The following is a 21,794-nucleotide window of genomic DNA, read 5'->3' as shown; positions in this document are numbered from 1 at the left end:
ACATTAGTATAAACATGCAGAATAAATGTGAACAGAGCAACTATAATCATTGATTAGGAGAAGAGAAATTTTGCATTAAACATTCCGGCTGACACAGCATTCCATAGAAGCAGCTACTGCATTGTTTCTAATGATGTAATTAAATTTGTGACCCCTTCACAAACACCACCAGTACTTGCCTCTTATGTCTAAGTATTATTGATTTATTGTGTATAGATACCCTACTTTAAAGTAAATGAAGTTCGTGCAACTAAATTATTTGGGTTCAGTTAACAAGATATTTTAAGCACCAATTTACTGTCCAGAATGGACAAAGACTGAGCTGAATTAACTCAAACTGGCTAACCGACTCTTTCACTTTTTGTTATGTTGCAGTCTTATGCTAAAATCATTTAAATTAATTTTTCCCTCATCAAACAACACTTAATATCACAGAATGGCAAAGTGAAAACAGGTCTTTAGGAATTGTTGCAAATTTATTAAAAATAAAAAACTGAAAAATCACATTGACACAAGTATTCAGACACTTTGCTATGGCATTTGAAATTGAGCTCAGGTGCAATTCTATTGATCATCATTGAGATGTTGATTGGACATGATTAGAAAAAGCACACACGTCTGTAGAAGGTTCCACATTTCACAATGTGTATCGGAGCAAAAACCAAACTGAGGTAGAAAGAATTGCCTGCAGAGCTTAGAGACAGAATTATATTGAGGCACAGATCTGAGGAAGGCTACAAAAAAGTCATGCAGCACTGAAGGTTCCCAAGAGCGCAGTGGTCTCCATAATTCATAAACTGAGTATGTTTTAAACAACTATGACTCTACCTAGAACTGGCCACCTGGCTAAACTGAGCAATCAGTGGAAAATGGCCACAGTAAGATGTAAGGTGATCAAGGACCCTATGGTCACTCTGGCTGAGCTCTAGAGAACCTGTGTGGAAATCTAAGAAAGGCCCAGAATGACAACCACCACTGCAGAACTCCACTTATCTGGGGTTTATGGAAGTGGCAGACAACATTTGAATGTCTAACTGCTGTTTGCAAAAAGGCATCTTATGGACTCTCAATTTATGAGAAACAAAAGTGGTCTGATGAAATCAACATGGAACTGTTTGTCCTAAGCTCTAAGCATTACATTTGGAGGAAACCAGACACTAATCCTTACTTGGGGAATGCCATTGCAAAAATGAAGCATGGTGGTGGCAGTATCATGCCGTGGGAGCTGTTTATCAGCAGCAGGGACTAGGAGACTAGTCAGGGTTGGGGGAAAGTGTAGCGGAGTACAGATATATTCTTAATGACAACCTGCCCCAGAGCACTCTGAACCTCAAACTGAGCAGGAGAATCACCTTCCAACAGGACAATGACCCTACATTCAATGCAAAGCAATCATAGAAGTGCCTTTGGGACAACTCTGGGAATGTTCTTGACTGGTCATTCCAGAGTCAAGACCTGAACATAGCTGCAACTGATGAGCTCCATCTAACCTGACAGAGCTTCAGAGGATCTGCAGAGAAGAATGCCAGAAAATCCCCAAATTCACGTGTGCAAAAGTTGCTGCATCAGACCCAAGAAGACTTCTGGCTAGAATCACTAACAAAGGTCCCTCAACTAAGTATAGAGTAAAAGGTCTGAATACTTTTGCCAATGTGATATTTCAGTTTTTTATTTTTAATGCCTGTAAATATGCACAAATTTCTGAAGCTTTGTTTTTGCTTTGTTACTCTGGATTGTTGAGTGTTGCTTGATGAGGGAGAAAATTAACTTAACAGATTTTATCACGAGGATGCAACATAACAAAATGTGAAAACAGTGAAGTGGTCTTAACATAAAGGCACCAAATAATTTTTAGTAATTCTGACAACTACTGAAAACTTCAAGCAAAAATGAAACTTTTAGTAAGTTCACCATTACCCAAAACTGCTCCATCAATTTGTATAGTAAAATCAAGCACTTATTTTTTATTTCTTACAGTTTGACACAGGCAACGGATAAATAAGTGTTAATCTAACAGAACCAGTCTTTGGCTAGTTCCAAGCAGTTTAATTAAGTTTAGTGAGTAGTGTGGGGTATTGCCTTCTGTGCCTCTCTGCGCATCTTTTCAGTATTCTTCTCAGAGGCTGGCAAGGCGCAGGAAGGAAGGAGTGAGTCATTGTCACTTGAGGTTTTTGAAGATACATCTTGAGTATGTTTCATGCTTGCTATTCCCAAATGAATTGAGCATTAGCTTGTCACTGTGCTTGTTTTAATGTGTTTCCATTTTTTCTTAGACATGTAAGAGAGTTTGGGTTTAAACACATACATCTGCATTGAACTTGTATTTAAAATGTGTTTTTGCTATAACTATAGTTCACCTTGTCATACAGGGTTTAGTGTCCAGTTGTTATCCAATTACTTTGCTCTCACTTTCTGCTGAATCCCAAAATCTGCCCTCCAAGTCAGAGGTTTCAACTATTAGAATGCAAAAGACAAGCAATATATCTATGACCTGTGATGAAGTGGAAGGAAGGGACATTTGTATGGTTTCAAGCGTTGCCCATTAAAAAAAGTTAACTTGGGGCCTGCCTACACTCAAGAAAAAGAAATGTAGGCAGACTGGCTTGAACAGAAGAGGAAAGTGCTGGGCATTTTCTCTTTGACTCTTCATTTAAGGGCCTCCTGTATACATTCCAGGATATTACACAAACTTTAGGTCAGAAATGAGTGGGCTGATGTATTTACAAAATGCACAAATGTTTCTATTTGGATTTTAAGGCTGCAATCCACACTACTACATTTAAATTTAAAAATGCAGACATTAAATCTCCATTTTTGCCTTTTATCTACAATACCCCAGTATATTTAATCCACAAAAATGGAGACATTTGAAAGTATTCCCCAGAGCCATATACTTCTAAAAATTTCAGTTCTGCGTTGTAATGTGGGCGGGTAAAAGCATAGACTATAAACACACTCTGATTTGTTCTTCCTTGTTATGTGGCCCTTCCCAGATTGATTCTGCTCACTGCAATATCTCGTTCCTTGGTTGGTTTTCCTTCATGGAAGAAAACCATATACCAGCATAGTGGGCACAAAGGAGTTGCCTTGCATGGCACTTGTTGTGTTTCTTACCCGCATGCACTTTTTCTTTTGTATAGTGTGAATGCTGCATATATGTGCAAAGGCAAATAATTTACTGGTAGCTATAGATTTCAGATTACACTAAATCCCTTGGCTAGCAGCACTATAATCCCTTCAAGAACAATTCCACTGATGTGCAAATGCCCAATGTACGTGAAAGTCTCCATCATATGCATTTTCGTTCATATTAGTGTGGATGGAGATATTTTATGAATGACATGAAAACGCTAGCTTGGATAATGAAAACGTAGCAGTGTGGGTGGAGACTCAGCCTGCCTCTGGGACCCTACAGGTCAGCCAATTATGTTAATAATTTAAGTATCTATAGTGTTAGTAGAATTTACAAAATTTTTATGCTATGTAACTTGAATGAAATCTATAGTGTTGTTAAATATACAGTCTTGTGAATATTAAAAATGCCATTAAGGACTGCAAAAAAATGTATATGTAGTAGATATGTGACTTTTCAAGTCAAAGGAATGCCTTAAAAACAATGTTAATGTGCTGAAGTTGCCAAGTTAGAGTCCAGATGTCAATCCAATTGAGAATTTCTTGCTGGACTTGAAAAAGGCTGTTCACTCACGATCACCATACAACCCAAAAGAGCTTGAGCAGTTTTGTAAAGAAGAATGGGGAGAAATGGCAGTGTGGGGTTGTGCAAAGTTGAAAAAGAGGGACACCTGAACATACAGACTCAAGGCTCTCAAGGCTGTCTTGGCTGCCAAAAGTGCATCTACTAAATATTGAATTGAAGGGGTCAATACTTATGTGATCAATTGTTTTGTGATTTGTATTTTTAATTTAGACCACTTTGCAGAGATCTGTTTTCAGTTTGTTAAAAAAGACAAATTAAATCCACAGTGATTCAATGTTGCAAAATTTAAGCAGAAAACTTCCAGGTCCATGAATACTTTTTATAGGCCCTACATATACTGTATACTGTGTGTATGTATATTTTATATATATATATATTTCCTCCTTGAGCAACATTTTTAACAGCAGGTGTCAATTTCAGCTCTCATTCAGGTCAAATTATTACAAAGTCTAGGTGACATTTGATTATATTTATATTTCCTATGAAGCAATCAAAATATACACTGGGAAAACAAAATCTACCATTTTTGTACAAACAGGGAATTCAAAAATAGGAACCTAATAGCTGCAGCTTACAAGTAAAGGAAAAGTGAATTTCTTTGCTAGCTTGCAATTATCCACTGTCTGCAAGTCAGTGTTTCCCTTCATTACAGTAACGGCCATAAGCTAGCATTAATATACAAGTACAGTCAAAAGTAATCCTACTTCAAAACAACTGAGATTTTGCACCAAACTAGATGCCTTTTTACACTTCTCTGAATGGACTCTAGCAAGAAAAATGTATAATCTAGTAATGCATGGCTAACCTAACTAAAAAATATCTTTGATTAAATTTTTCTTAGGTAGTACAGCTTTCACTCTGGCAAATTTTCTCACAAACAGAATATAAAATAAGGCCTAAAAAGGTTAAAACAAATATAGCTGGTACTGGGAAAATAAGCTGGTTCAGTAATCCCTTCATTTCTAAAAGATGAAAAAAAACCAGTATAATTTAGGGATTGTATCAATATTTCAGCATCTTCCTATGAAAGAACAAGCAATCAAGTCAAGTGTAATTATACCAAAGATATGAGGAATATTAAATATACTGGCAGAGGGTAAATTCACTTCACTTTTCTTCTCTTCTTACCTCCATTTCAGTTTAAAAAATTGATTTGTGTGTGTCATTCTAATATAGACGAGAGATATTTGGTTTACCACAAGGGGCTGCTGCATTGCAGCAAATCTAACACTCACCTTTTATTTGTGAAGGGACTTCCTGAGGTGGGCACCGAATGAGAGAACATTGTGTCATTCAGGCTGTTTACAGGTCTTGGTGGCCTGGAAGAAAGAATGGAATCCAAAAATAAATGCATGTCCCATGATCCAAAAAAGTTCAACTCCAGTAATAAATGAACTCATTAACTAAGCTTAGTTGTGCTGCTTCATGGGACCTTTGTAAGAGTCCTTTAGATTGCTTCTTTTTAAATGACTTGCCTGGAAAGAACCCTGGTCACAATTACTGGGCTTTAATGGAGAAATTTCACAGCTCTTTAGGACTGTAGCTCTTAAGTGGGCCTGAATTCCACTTACTTCCCCTAAGTGGTTCTACAGTACTTTTTAATATTTAAACAACTGTATAGAATCTCTTTTAGAGAAGCCAATCCTGTGGCAACCTGCTTTGTATTTATAAACTTTGCCCTGAAACACATTAAGCAAAACAACACGAAGGCTACGTTGTTTAAGAGGTAAAGTGCTAGAAAAAAAAATAATTTATGGATATTTGAAAATGTTAGAAGAGACCATATTATTGCCTATGAAAGGTTGATGAAAAATAGCCAAATGCATCCGCAGCGGAATAAGATGTCCATCATACGAACAGTGATTATGACTGAAAATTACCCTTCAGAAGTAAGAATGATTAATGTCTACCATGTTTTATTATCTTAATAATACTTGGGAGCTGAGTATATGCAGATTCAGGTCAAAAGTGCAGAAGACTTTGTATACACAAGGGAGAGTATAAATCAAAGCATGGACTGAACAGTGAACCTCACCACACCAAAGACTGCCTATTCACACTGAGCCCAATGGAAAATAAATAAAATAATATCGCCTGCACTTTAGAGCAGGTAATCTGCCTGAAGGTAAGCATATTTGGGCGTGAGGCTCCAAAATCCATCTATCCATTTTCCAACCCGCTGAATCCAAACACAGGGTCACGGGGGTCTGCTGGAGCCAATCCCAGCCAACACAGGGCGCAAGGCAGGGAACCAATCCCGGGCAGGGTGCCAACCCACGGCAGGACACACACACACCCCCACACACCAAGCACACACTAGGGCCAATTTAGAATCGCCAATCGACCTAACCTGCATGTCTTTGGACTGTGGGAGGAAACCGGAGTACCCGAAGGAAACCCACGCAGACACGGGGAGAACATGCAAACTCCACGCAAGGAGGACCCGGGAAGCGAACCCGGGTCTCCTAACTGCGAGGCAGCAGCGCTACCACTGCGCCACCATGTCCCCGGCTCCAAAATCCTGGGTTCAAATGCCAGCCCTATCTGTATGGAGTCATACCACCTGCATTTCAGAGCAGGTAATCTGCCTGAAAGTAAGCATATTTGGGCGTGACTAGTACTTGGATGGTAAACCATCCAGAAAAAGCTTGAGTTGCTGCTGGAAGAGGTGGTGGGAAGGCCATTAGGGGGCACTTAACCTGTTTCACACCCACACTCTGACAGAGCCAGCGTGGTGGTGTTAAAATTTTTGTTGAGGTCACTGCCATATTTCATTTATATAAATGATTTTTACAAAAATGAAATTAACAAACTGTTTGGGCTGGAGTAGAAACTAAAGCAAGTGAAATGGAAGTCATTCTAGTCAGCCAAACATTTAATAGATGAAATCTAGTGTAAAGTATTACATGTAAGGAAGTAATAATGTCAGATTTGAAGAAAAAAAAAAAACAGTTGATGATGTGAAGCATGACAGCGCACCTTATGAGAAGTGTTACATACAGTGCCTATAAAAAGTATTCACAACTTTGGAAGTCTTCACATTTTATTATCATACAACATTGAATCACAGTGGATTTAATTTGGCTTTTTTCACACTGATCAACAGAAGAAGATCTTTTAATGCCAAAGTGAAAACAGTGATCTAAATTAATTATAAATATAAAACACAAAATAGACTGCTAACGTATAGACATTTTTATAGACATACAGATGTATACAGACATTTCTTATAATGGAAATTAAAGTAACTTAATATTTTAATTTCATTTATTGTTTAATTCCATAAAATCATACAAAATGTAATAGGACAGCTAAGGAAGTGCTGTGATTGGCATTGCTGCCTCACAGATTCGTGTTTTAGGTTTAGAATCCTGTGCCCATTCACTGCCTGTGTGGACTTTCCCTTTACTCCATGTGTCCGGTTTACTTCTTCTTTAGGTGCTTAACTTTTCTTCACACATCTTTAAAGTTCTGAATATTAGGTTAACTGGCAGTTCTAATTTGGCTTTAAATAAATGTGAATGGAGAGCCATCAGAGTCACTCTGTATCCTTCGATTTGATTAAGCAATCTTACATTGTTATTTAAAAAATGTAGGAAACAATGGGAAATATCCCAATACAGTATATTCCCCATTTGTGCATACTTTCTATAAAAAGTGGAATGGAAACACCTTGCATTTGATGAAGATTTTTGTGACCCTTTGTGTGAAGAACTGCTTCTTAGTTTCCATCTTGGTATGTTCGCCATGAGCCCTTAAGTATGTGATTCACTGTTTAGCAAGACCCTCTTTATTGAAGCCTTTGAGTATTCTGAGGACCTAGATTAGGTCTCGATTATGCCTTCTCTATTCTAAACTTCTAAAATGAATGAGTTTGTTTCCCATGGATATATTGGCTATTCCAAGTATGGACTTATGCTGCCTTCCATTTGAAGTGGGAAGTCAGAATTTCTGAGTTCGTAGTAAGAATTTTCAATTAAATCACCCCCACAACTCGGAAACTCTGGGCTGTTCTGTCAAGTCCAAGGTTGTCTGACTTCAGATCATGATGCCAATCCAAAATGACGAAGTACAATGCAAACTTTATTGAAAGCGGCAATATTATACTGTTTATTAGCACTTCTATCTAGTTGTGTTTCATTAAATCAGTCTACACACAGGACTGCCCAACTTCTATCTGTGGACATGCTCCTACGCTGTTTGGATAATGCGTTGTTATCAACTGCTAATTATTCAGGTGGAGCAAGCACAGCAAAGGTTTCCCTGGACATGTCCATATTGGATTTCCAAATGCTTTACTGGAATGCTGCCAACTGAAGTGTGACATCATTCCCAGCTCTAACATCTGACTTTCAAGCTAAATGTACTGCAGCATTAGTATTACTTTCATAGTCAAAGCACTAGGGGGGAGTGGGTGGTGGGGGGATGACTTTCGATTTGATCCCCCCCCCACCTTTGATATATATTTTATGACAGTTCCAACTGATTGATAACAGACAGAATTATGATGCATGAACTTTCTCTTCCTTGCCCTGAAATGAATTCATGCTATACTCCTGATTACTTTGCACAGTCTGAAAATATACATAATGTAGCATTTTCTTTTTTAGCATATGTGAATATTAAGTGTTTTTCTTATTATCAACAGAATTACTGGTGATCAGGAGAACTATTTGAGGTAGGAAAAGAAGTGAAAGAGACCTATAGTATTTGTAAGCTCACTTTCATGGTTGTGAAGGTCATGTGGGCCAATGTAAAAAAATCTTGCCACACATTCCCATTTACCAAAGATGATAAACGAGAATATCACAAAGAAGTAGAACGGCAAACACAGCCAAGAATGTAGTGATGCTGGAGAATTGTTGAAGCAGAAACCTTGACAACTTTTAAGAAGAATCCGGATGAGATATTGCAACAGATTAGCTATTAGCTAAACAAACTAGCTTGATTGACTGAATAATCTCTTTTCATTTGTCAAATTTCTCATGTTCTTATGTGTTTTACTGACAGATGTGTGTTGTTTATGACAAAAGTAGACATGGTTGAAACCAGAGATGCATTGTAGGTGGCAAGTATATCTTGCAAAAGATGACTCTAAAGAAAATCTTTGAACAATAGGCCAGCTTGTGAGGTGCCGTCTTTTCTGAAGGATAAATAATTAAATGAAAAGTCAGTATCAGCTCTGAACTCTTTGAATATGTATTACTCATATATGGTAAAGTAAAGCTGCCACTTTCATTTCAGTAATTCAGCCTTTATAAACTTACCATGTATCCCTTTTATGCAGCAGTAAAAGGAAAAAAGAAAGAAAAACTTGTTAAAATTCATGAGTCAGAAGGCAATACATAGGATTTGCAAACTCAATGTGCTGAGTTTTCCCTACTGAAGATTCAAAAAGTTTGTAAGTCATCAATACTAAGGACTTCATGAAAGACAAGGTACACAATTATGTGAAAAAGTACACCATTTTTCAAATTATACAACTTTACATATCAGGACAAAGCTAACAATCATCTAGCAAGCAGCACACCCTAAAATCTGATATATCAGACCTCAGGTAATGAACAACACATGACATTTTTATTTCTCATTAATGTATTTATTTAAGAAAAAACAAGCCAACATGGAGGATTGCATGTTCAAATCTGAAAAGTCACACAACTTACTTTTTCACATGACAGCATTATTGAACTGGTGACAACAAGCTTTTAAAATCTCCCTCTTCTAAAAGTACACCTACTGTACAAAACTTGGTGTCAGACTATTGATACTATTATTGCAACCTCATTCATAGAGGAATTAACTTCAATTTACATTTAAAGTCTGAAAGTTGGAGTGTAACAACGGCCATACTGAAATATCTGTTGTCAACATCCAAACCAAAATTCTTGATTAAAAATGTACAATTACAAATACAGAATACTTACTGTAAACAGTGCAAAGGAAATACCATAACAATAATAACTAAAATGATGAAAATAGCAATCAAATAAACTGATTGTTTGCCTCTTCACACCAAAGGGCCAACACCATGAAACCTCCATGTATATGTAAGCGACGGTCTGGAGGTGTGTAACATAGGGCCATTTTGTAAAACAATGTTCACTCAAAGGTGTTTTAAAGCCAGGCAGTCTGCGGTGGGGGGGATTTCTAGCTTACAGGGATCTCAAAGGCCTGATGAAAAGGAATAAGATAGGGGTCCCAATGATGGGGAGTTCTAAACAACAGGTAAAGAATTAATTCTTAGGCAGGCAGGCAGGCTTTCATTTAATATGATACGAGGTACACAAGATTTATTTTTTCTTTATTACACAGATGTTTTTTCAAATGATTTTTAGTTGCACAGCAGAGGTCACTATTAGCTTCTGTTATAATCATAACATTCTTTATATGTGAAAATTCTCAACTACCACTACAAAGTACATGTGATAAGTAACATCTAAAAAAATATTGTTTTTGGGTATTGGGTTTTGGGTTATTCCTTTATCAAAATTCAGAACAAATTTTCTAAAAATATGCTACAGAAAGGTATCAAAAGAAAAAGAATGAAAAAAGTTCAAAACAACTAAGTCTGATCTGATTGGAATGTATAAAATACACAAAAATATTTTTATGTAAAGTGGCAGCAAAATTAGGACACTAGAAGGACTCTTAATATAGTAACAAGTAAGAAAATGTAGGCATAGTGTAACAGTGCCTATATTTAATGTCTAAATTAACTGCTTTGAAAGTTGGAGCATTTTACTTTTTTAATTACTTCATCAAAGAGTCAGTTATCACATTTTTGTTTATTAAATGTTTCGGTAACAATGAGTCATATTCAAAAATATCAGCAATATTAGAATGATATCACCTGTGCTAATAGACTAAATTAGTGTTCTTTAACAGCACTTTACAATATTATGTAGTTAAAAATGTAGAAAAAAAATGCTTCTGGCGGCTCAAACATTTTCACAGACAGAGGATTCCAACTCAAGTGATATAAAAATGTCATCGATTGATTAATGTGCTACTGTTAGCTGTTGGTTTTAAGGCTCTATGAATAACTGTAGTTCAGATTTCTTAAACATAACATTTTTGAAAAGACCTATCCGATGAAGAGTTAAATGAATACTCCACCCAAAAATGATTTTCTTATATTACTTACCCCATGTAGTTTGTAGTGATGAGTGAAAAAATCTGTAATCTGATGCTTTCATGCAGAACACATATTAAAAAGTTATTATGATGTAATACAAGCTAAAGGTGACCAGTGCTGTACAACAGCAACAATGTCAAAAACGTCCATGGAAAAAAGAAAATAAAAATCTTATGTTACTCATGTCACATAAACTACATGTCAGTTATCTGGTCGTATGCTCAAAATGAGCAAAACACATGCATTTTTGCTAAAATATTTTTAAATTGATATTCCAGAAAAATGGGCGCACAACATAAACAGAAAAAGCAAGTCACATGGACTTGACATTTTGAACTGAAGATCCATCTCTCCCCATCATTCACTGATCAAGAGTCTTAGCTTTGACTTGAGATTTTTTTTTGTCGTTTTCCGTAAGTTTTTCACAATGTTTCCCACTATATAGCATTGGTCACTATTGCCTTCTGTTATATTGTAAACTTTTTTTTTTTAAATCACTGTTCTGCATGAAAACATAAGATTAAACTTTTTCATGGCCATCCCTACAAACTACATGGGGTGAGTAAGAAGTAAAAAAAACATTTCTTGCTGTAGCATTCATTTAAATTCTTTGTCTCAAGGCAACCTTGTTGGCTGCTTCAGACCATGATGGAGAGCAAGTCTGGAATTTTACTGATATAGTGTCAGAGAGATATTAAAATAGTATAAAATTCAAAAAAGGCAGTTGTTGCACTAAAAACAACCTCACATGTCAGAAATACTAAGGACATATTTATTCGCTTACAGAGAGACACCTACTTAAGAGTCTTTCCTGATACATTTACTTTTACATAAGTGCCTTTTTTTTGTTTTTAGGGTTAATGTAATTTAATTCAAGCAGCAGGAGAAGTCACCTGGTATATCAATGGCTGGCGCACATCTCTATCAGTAACTAACTCATATTGGGGATTAGTTTTGCTATCAGGAGTACCGCTTGAACAAGTAAAAGAGGAAAATGTACAAAATTTACAATTTGAAGTGAGACACAGTGAACGAATCCATAATTGAAGTACAACAGAGTGTGTCTCTATTTTAAGATTGACAAGGTCACAAATTCACCAATGCTTTTCAACAGGAGATTTTAAAATTTCATAGATTTTATCAGCCTGACCCATTTGAGTTATTGCAAAGAAAATTTAACTGTCATGACAAGCTACTCTGAAGAATATAAGTTTGCCAAACTTCAAGAAAATCAGTTTATTGGGTGCTGAATTCTTTCACGTGGAGAGACAGATGGACAGACTGGCAAGACATACAGGGCAGAAGGTGCCCTGTAAATGCACCATATAATGAAACAAAACAGTCTGTGACCATTTTATAACAGAGTTAATGTGAGGACCTTCTAAAAATGCCACCAAGCCTGCACTGATGAAAAAGAATGGTAGTCACTTAGCTTAAATTACCAAGGCACTTCACAAGCAGGGCTGGGAATTTTAAGATTGTGGGTTTGAGTCACAGAGGGGATGTCTAATACTGCGTGGTTTTTACTTCCTTGGATTTATCACTAATCAAATTTATACAATAACACAAAGTGTATACATGTACAGTATATCACTTGGGTCAACATTCTTTTAACTTGACCCCATACCACACAGGAAGTAGGGGAAGGTCAGTGAAGATAAGCACCTTTGCCGCATTTTCTGCTTGTGTAATCATTACTGTCCTTTTGTTAGTGTTTAGTACCCCATAAACTTCATGACTGGTGTTGTGAATAAGAAGCATTCAGGCTAATTTTCTGCTCTACCCTTGGAATCCTCACCTCTAGTCAAGTTTGAAAATGACCACAAGTGAATGTAACCACATGCAAAACAAGTATTTGCTTTACTAACAGTCTTCAATAAAACTCCAAGGGTCACTTGGACCAGATCAAACCTTTTAAGTACAGACCCATAAAAAGCTATGCCTCAGCACTAATACTTGCTAACATTCATTAAAATGCCTTACATTATAGAACAAAAGAGGTTAACAGCCCTGAAAAGAAGCTTTTATACTGTACAGTAGATACAAATGCACAAAGCTCATCATGAATTCATTCACACTGAAAACACCGAAAACACAGGGTAACAAGTCCAACATGCCTTTGCCAAGTACTTACACAATGTGGGCCAGGTTTAGAGGTTTCTCAGGCTGGTCAGGGAACATGGGATGCAAAGGCTCACGACTGGAAGCACAGCTTAAGGACTTGCTAAGTGCATTAGTTAACTTCTTAGCAGGAGATTTCTGAGAGGAATAAGGAAGCTACAGGTAACTTGGGTTTAAAGAAGCACAACTAACTAGAGATACTACAGAGTAAGGATCACAATATTGTAATGATAAGCCTGTGAATTAAACATCTGAACATCAATCCGCTTATACTGCTAGTGACAATAAAATCTTACCATAATTTTAACTATATTATAAACAAGAAATTGCAATATCAAATATTGAGGTGTAATACAAGCGTATGAGACATACAAATAAAATACCTTCTCTGGTGTATTCATCTAACATCACAGTTATTATGAACCCCAACCATTGCTTGAACCTGATTATTCCACATTATGAAATTCCTCCTAAAACACTCATGTTGAACATGCACATTATAATTAATATTTATTAAAAGGAAGAAATACTGATACTTAAAAACATTATCATTACCCACTACCCAATATCCCCAAAACAAATCTGACTGAGACCCATAGCAATGACCAGTGGTTCCCAAGCTCAATTCTTGGATAACACCGTGGCTGAAGGATTTTATTCTAATCAGTTTCACAAATCAATGGCCCAGTGTCATGAGGATGCTGTACTAATATTATGATTAAAAAATATATATTTAGAAAAAAGAAATACTTTAGGAAGTAGTAGTTGCTGGGGTACATTCATGACCCTGTCAGATCAGATAAGAGCTTTTGCATGCAGTAGTTTAGCCCCTAGGTGAAATGCCAAAGCAGGAACTGACTGGCAAGCTGGACTGGGCGGCTGAAGCATTGCATTTTTGCATCTGCTTGTAACCTGCGTCTGCATGATTTTATGCATTGCACTACTGCCACTTGATTGGTGGATTAGATAATTGCAGGGGTAAACAATTATGGTGTACATGTGTTCCTAATAACTTGCTTGGTGAGTGAATATATCACATTAGTATATAAAGTACAAGAGACATAACTAACAGTACTAACTTACTAATTGGACACATGGACCTCTTGTTCTCAAATAAAAGGGAAATGAAAGAGGTGAAGTCCACAATGAATTCTAAACATGAAGGCACATTGTATTGGGGGATTCATTACTTTTAAGAATAACTTGGTTATATTACTCACTGCTTACAAAAAGACGACTAAATATGTTAACATATTATTATGATAAAATATAAGGCATTCCAAACATTGTATTACTTTTACTTCTTTTGAATGAAAAGCTGCACATTTGACTGGCCAGCATTTGTTATTAAATCCTAAGCTCATATATGAAATCTTCATGAAACTGAGCAAAAATGCAGGCAAACGTTAAGTCAGACTCAAGAAGGTAATGTGTTGGGGATATATGTAAAACAAATGTAATAATAGCAACTGCGGTTTATCCAGGCTCTCCTCCTCCAAGTCACGGAGGCAGCCAAATAACCAAGCATTGGGTGTCATCCCAGCCAACTGTTTCAGGTAATGCGGGGGCTCATTTCTTGGGAAGCTGAAGAAGATGCACCCACAGACTTCTGAAGATAAACGTTTCTTTCTCGCTCTCCTTATATCACTAATGCAATGTTGTATCAAGCATTTTCCATCAAACTCCTAATGATCGTTGTAATTCACATACAAGCCTACCAATCAATGGCATCTGGGAATGGTGAGGCAGGGGAAGCACAGCCCATGTCTCCTCACTACATTCAAGTACATGGGAGCCCGCTTTTTCAATTTGTAAAAAGAAAAGTTTGGGACCCTGTTTGCACTGTATACTGTGTTTTGGGATCAGAGTAACAAAATACATATCATCTGAGTTTTTGCCTTTCTACGGTTTTTATTCTTTTTAAAAATCTCAAAACAAATTATATTTAACCAGAATCTAATTCTAAAAAATATTCAGGTAAACCATTTTTCACAAAGAAACGCCATGCTGGTAGGTGAAATTTGCAAAAGTATTTTTCACAATGAATATGCTCTTTTCACTGGTCACCTTGTTTGGCAAATATTTTCTTGGAAATTCACTGTCTGGCAAGCTTAGGCACATTTTTTTTCCTTGCACCCCATGATGCTATGCAAGGCCAGTGTGAAATCATGGAGCTTTAGCAGCCATAGGTAGAACTTTTACACATGCCTACTGTAAAATTGTTGCTGATCTGCTTGACACATGCTTAATTTCAGAACTGGACTTTCATCCTGCATGCATTAAAAAAAGGAAAAAAAAACCTGTGGTATTTTTATTTGAGGGATACATTAGCTGACCAACATTAATACTGTCACTGGACATATAATATATATCTCTAGGTGGCGGCACTGCATGGCTAATTTGTATGCATAATTAGCCCTGTGCCCAACTATGATCTCAAAACAAAGGAGCCCACCCCCTCCCCAACCTCATATCAGAATGAGACCCCATTAAATAACATTAATAATGAAAGATTTATTAGTGTTTATCAGGCATGTCTTGTTAATGGAAGAAAAAACAATGATGCATCTGACAGATACATGGAAAACGAAAAAGACCTTCGGGCTGCATCCAGAGCCGCAACCTCAAACAACAGAACGAGCCAGTCCCATGCCACTGCTTCGTGGCAAGGCCAATGTATGCCCCAAAACTGTTGGCACAATTATCTGTATTTTATTTGCTTATTGCTACTGTGGGGCCATTTGTTGTATTTTGTTGGTGCTTATTGAGTCTTTTGTTGTTTGAAACACAGTGGCACTGCTTCCACACAGCTCAGATCATATTTTTCGCCATAATCATTAGTCCGGCATAGTTATGAGATGCTTCACTAGCCCTCAGAGATGCTTAAAAGACCACAGCACCACTATAATCCACTCAAAACTAGCTCAGTTCCTCCTTTACCATTAACTTCAATGCATATCACAGAATTCTGTGAAATTCTTAAACTTTTTCATGATTTCACCAAACTCAGGGTAAAATGAACTCTGCTGATTTTGTTCATCACTATTCACAAATAATAATTTGAAGTTTAAGAATCAAAAAGAAATTAAATTATTTACTATTGCACTTTCACAGTGGATGAGAAACTAAGATATTGTAAAATATACTGTTCTGACTTAGATATACAGTAGGCACTCATCGTCATTGTGGGCTTTTCGTGTTAAGGCATTTTAATATAAAATGTGCAGCATTAAGCACTGTTTAGTCTTAAAATCAATGAAAATGAACAGTCTCATGCCATTGACTTCATGTTATTTGAGTATTCCACTGATTACAGCTGGTACACCACAAGTGGGATTTTCATAGCGGTGGATGACACAGTAAGAAAAAATACATTTACGGCACATACAGTGTGGGCAATTTATCTTTTTAAATAACAAATGATTGTTTGTGATTCATGATTATCTCTGTGTCACTGGGCACATTTCTCCTTGATAAAAATGAATAAAATAAATTATGGCAAGCTCTGATACAGCTAGAGATGCTTTGGTTGTGATACCCATTTATCTCTTCCTGTGAAGAAGCTATACGTAGTTGTTCACGGTAAATTAAATCGTATATGAATTTAAAACGATCAATAGGAGTTTGATGGAAAATGCTTGATACAACATTGCACTTTCTCTCCTGGAAATATTATGTAGCGATAATATTGAGGAAAGCAAAATAACAAAGTAATATAGAAAAGGAGACTTCATCAGCTGTCCTTATTCTTTGGGATATCACTGCATTAAGTGATGCATGATTATGACAGTGCAATGCACTATAATAATTTTAGCAATATTGTTCACCCTGCAGTTTTTTTTGCTCATGACTAAAAATGATCAGAGTTAATAAAGTACAGTACTTTTTTTCTTAACTAAAGTTGCAATCATTCATGGAAACTCTACTACAGGCTTCATCAGCTCCAGCAAACACTGAACTCTTGAGCACTGTAAATAAACCATACTGATGTACCACGAGAGATGCTTACAGTTAGTTTGAAATATCCTTAGAAAAAAAAGTAACAATTGCCAGAGGGTTTTATTTAAATTAGTTCTTCTAAGATAGTGTGCAGAATATATAACAGGTTACCTTAAAAAAATTGCATTAGTGTATTTAACAATAGATTCTAATTATGGCAATTAATGAGGCAGAACAATCCAGTGCAAGCCAGGTTAATATGCTTACAACACTCCCCCACTGCCCAGTTTCTTACCCATGACGTGTATTCCTTCATTTGGTGCTGGTTGCTATGGGAACCACTAGCATGTCCCCTCCAGAAACAATCTTGACAGAGCTGGTAATTATGACACTGCTGGCAGCGATACCGAAATCCCATCATACTCTCGCTGTGGCAATATGAGCACTCAACTGGGTGAAAAACTGGAAAGGGGTACAAATTAGAAGAGAATCAGGAAACAAATGGCATTCCTGATATAGCACATACCTGCAGAGACAGTCAAGTCTTCCTTTATAATGAATAAAGTAATGAGTCAGGATTTTAACTAAAGCTGGCATGTTGAAACTACAATGCAACAAATGGCTTTTGCTGGAGCATAAATAAAACACACACAGAGGACTCTCTTGTTTGCCCTACATATATGCTTTTCTCTACACTATGCTCCTTCTCAATCTCTTGATCAGACAAGGTCTTCCTTACCATCCAAAGACCATTAATCTTATAACCACTGATTTGGAACAGAGGCTGGCACTTCATGGACAGTCTTAATATACTGTAATGTATTCTTAGGCCTCCAGTTTTCAAGTTCCTTTTGGTGACATCTACTGTACATTTTAAAGCAACTCACAATCCTGTAGTAAGTGGGTAAGAAAAATGGATGCATGGACATTTTAAACTGCTCCTCCTTCAACATAGTTAATTTGAAGAGTAAACAGGCTTTTGTCTTTCACTGCATATCAAAAACATATGCCTATAATGACCACCAGGGTACAATCAGCAGAATAGGGTTGAATAATGACCCAATGACCCTTCTTCACCCACTAAGGGTCATCTGCCCCCTTAGGGACGAACCAGTCACAAGTTTAAGGCCATTTGTTATTGCCTGAAGACTTCAGTAATACATTGGCTTAGAATTATTTTGAGGAAGCACACATTTTACACAGATAGCTCAGCCATGGATTTAGTAAGTTATACTGTACCTATCTAATTCATCCCTTTTCAATCCATAGATCATTACAGTTAAAAAAACTTCCACTGCTTTTCCTTTTCCAGGAAATCAACATGGCTCCTCGGTAAGTGGGGACTATGAGGGGTTTAACTATACTAGTTAAAATAATGGTAATAACCTGAAATAGACAAATGAATTACTGATTCTCCTACCACAAAAATTAATGAGCAAGCCACCCAGTAATCTATAGGCTCCCCTCATGGGGGAAAGTACAGATTGAATAAAAGCATTGTAGCATCCATTCCAAAAGTGAATTGAATTAATTTATTAAATATATGTGAATTTTTGAAGTGGGCATACTGTGATCAAGTGGTCTATGGTGTTTGTTTGCTTTCAAGTAGTGTTCCTGTTTTCACACGCATGTGCATAGGGAGCATCTGCCAGGCTTGTGTAAGGTAATACCTTATTCACAAACACTTGAAGGCAAGCTTCGAGTTTACTCCCTGTTTTTGCCAGGACACTTCACTTTGGAATGGATACCAATATCACCTACACCTTATGCTACACAAGCGACGCAATGGCCATCTTGCGTCAGCGTGAAAACTCGGCAGTAATATTGGAAATAGGCACGCACTAAGAGAGTGGCATGATTTTAACAATTGCGGCCTTTAAATGTGACATGCATTTAGAGTTTCAAGATACAAATCTGACACTGCCTTTTAGGCACGGAGCACAGGAAAGGCACTATATTCCCATGATTCATTGCCTAAATAAGAAAGGGAATATATTAATAAGTAATATATTTATTAGGAGCATGGAAATATATTAATAAATTATATATTTATTAGTAATGTAATTCCCCCTCACTCCCAAAGAATATGTATTCCTGCAACTCTCACCCTCTTTCACTGATTTCACCTTAGAAGTTAAAGTATAAGCATTATAAGCTTAATTGTAACCTTTTTGATAATGTGAATCAATTAAAAATGTTATGTTTTTGTTTGCTTAGCTTTCTGTGAATGATTTAGTTTAAAATTTATATTTGCCTTTCTTGTAGACATGCTTGTATTGTAATTCAATTTAAAATTTGCACTTGTACTTATTCATTTTCTTTTGCAAAAATACATTTTCTGACATTATTTCACTACTAGCCAAGTTACCTACAGACAAGTTAATAGAGTAAATTCAAAAATACCTGATATATCTTGCCCTATGTGTACCTTCAGTGCCTTTCCTTGGTATCCTTGAGTGTCTGAACATCTCTTGCCTGGCACTCCCTCACTCGAGGGCATTCCCATCAAGCCTATTTCTTAGACTCTGTCATTTGGAGGCATCTTGTTCACTTCTGTTTGATTTTAAACATCCTGTCTTTCAAAGTGACTCTCAGCATGCCTCTTACATATTTCCTCCTCCTGGTGTGTCTCAAAACTCGCGCTTTCTTTTCTGATCACATTACCAAAGCCAAACTAACCAGTCAGATTGCTCAGATGAACCAGTCAGACAGACACACCTAACAGTTTTATTATGTAATAGATACATTTATTGGTGCTACCTACTAATATAAACTAAGCATGTAGAAATACTTCAGTTTCACTTGACAATAATTTAATAAAAGAAGAAGACCGAAATAAGAGGGGCAGTCATTCAATTACTGCTCTAACTGGTTCATCCTTCTGCTGATTATCTAAAAGTCAATTGAAGTTTTTATAAAATGTAAATACTGCTAACAATACTTAAAGGATTTTAACAACTACAGGAACTATCTGACATCAGCTGTTTGCAATAACAGTGTCATAAACATTCAATACTAAAATTAAACAAGTGGGCTCCGTGGATGGATACTTGAAAAATGTAAACATTTGTAACTTATTATTAAATATTTTGATTATACATGATAGCTAAACATAACATTCTCACACTATTCTAAATTGAGTTCAGGATTGAAGCTGGCTCTCCTCTCTTTCTTTTGGGTGAGGTTTTGGTTTTGTTAAGTTTGATTTAATTGTATGGTTTGCTATTTGCTTTTAATTAAAATTAATAAAAATAATGAAAAAAAGGATTGTAGCTGGCCAGAGAACTGGGAACTAGGTAGGAAAGAGGCCTGGACAGGTTGCCAGTCCATCGCATAACACACTTTTGCAAACAGCCATGCTTGGACTCAGTTCCCTCTGAAATTGCCATTTAAACCAATCAACTCATTTTTGGGGATATGGGAGGAAAACCACAGTGGCCAAAACAAAACCAATGTAGATATGATGAGAAGGTGAAAACTCCACATGGATATAAGGGCACATGATTCAAACATAGGACATGGAATATGTGATGCAGCAGCCAACTATGCATTAAAATTATTATACCATTTCAGCAAGTGGACAAATTAGCTAGTCTAATCACTGAGCATGGTTTTTGACTCAGAAACAAAGTTTGAATAATTTAACAGAATGTTAAACAGAAAGAAAGAATTTTTATCAAAGAAGCTAAAGACATAAAGACACCGTTCAGTTTAAAAACACTGAAAGATAAAGTTCAGAGAAATGATCACAGAAGAGGGAAAGAATATACAGAAAAGTTGTATGAAATGCTGCAGATTTCAAAATGCAATTTATTAAACAACACAGAAATAGGATATATTATAAAGAAAAGACAATAATAAAATCATGGGTGTTAATAATATATAGTCTCAATTGTTCAAGGACTTAGAAGCAGTTAAGTTTGGTGTCTCGGCGGGCACAGAAGATGATGCTACAAGAGCCAACAGAGCGGAAAAGTTCAGTTTAAAAGGTGACAGCAGAGGAGTTTCAAATTGACAGTTTCTCTGACCTCTACCAGCAGGAAGACTGCACATTAAAAATGGAGGATGAAGGCCAGATATGAAAGCTAGATTCAATTCAACAGACAAACAAAAGCAAAAAAAAAAATAATAAATTCAGGAGCACTCACTGGACAGTGCTGAAACACAGGAGAGGAGGTTAATTATTGTCTTTAAACTTACAAAGTATACTAAGGAGTCCCAAAAACAACCAAAAAGTATGGATGGATGCGCCAATCTATCTGTCTGCTAAAGAATTTTATGATAACCAAGAATAGAACCAAATTATGATAACCAAGGATGCATCGAACCAACCCTAAAAGGGGTGCAAGTCTGTATCAGAGCGTACTTATGTTCACACATCCATGCTTACTCACAAACATGGTATATTTACAATAAACCAAGAACCTCAACGCACATTTCTTTGCAATGTTGGAGGAAAACCGGTGTACCCAAAAAACCAAACAAACACATGCACTGACGAGGAGAATGTGGGCATGAGCTTTATTTAATGCAGTTGCATTATTCTAAGAGAAATTAAATGGTTCAAAAAGGAAACAGTGTACATTGAGCCTGAATTCTTTCACCTTGCCTTTTTAAGGTAATGCTAAAGGCTTTATTGTAGAAACTTGAAATAAAAATCAAAACTGATGGAAGAACTATAAACGATCTTAGAAAGGTAAGTAATGTAATACAATAACTGTCAATGACAAAGGTTTGAAGAAACCCATGTTGATGAATAATACCAAGGTGTTCTCAACTGATTTCATCAATCAAGTGACAACAGATAGAGACATAAAGCCTTCATATAAGTGGTAATTACAGTGACAAAATTATGATGATGTCTCCAGGTAGAAGGAA

General features: G+C 36.4%; 1 protein-coding gene across 15 annotated transcripts in view; it reads right to left on the bottom strand.

Annotated features, from left to right (window-relative positions):
* dtna (dystrobrevin, alpha) overlaps positions 1–21,794 on the bottom strand; it is a 468,481-nt gene that overhangs the window by 93,131 nt on the left and 353,556 nt on the right. For all 15 annotated transcript variants that reach the window (XM_051929100.1, XM_051929099.1, XM_051929098.1 and 12 more), the window contains 3 exons: positions 17,212–17,378; positions 12,991–13,115; positions 4,954–5,037 (listed from right to left, as the gene is read on the bottom strand). In XM_051929100.1, the coding sequence (XP_051785060.1) occupies positions 4,954–5,037; positions 12,991–13,115; positions 17,212–17,378 (376 nt within the window). The remainder of the gene's footprint in view (positions 1–4,953; positions 5,038–12,990; positions 13,116–17,211; positions 17,379–21,794) is intronic.

This window comes from Erpetoichthys calabaricus, chromosome 6, assembly GCF_900747795.2.
Source record: "Erpetoichthys calabaricus chromosome 6, fErpCal1.3, whole genome shotgun sequence".
Lineage (NCBI taxonomy): Eukaryota > Metazoa > Chordata > Cladistia > Polypteriformes > Polypteridae > Erpetoichthys > Erpetoichthys calabaricus.
This window is presented reverse-complemented; position numbering and strand designations above follow the sequence as displayed.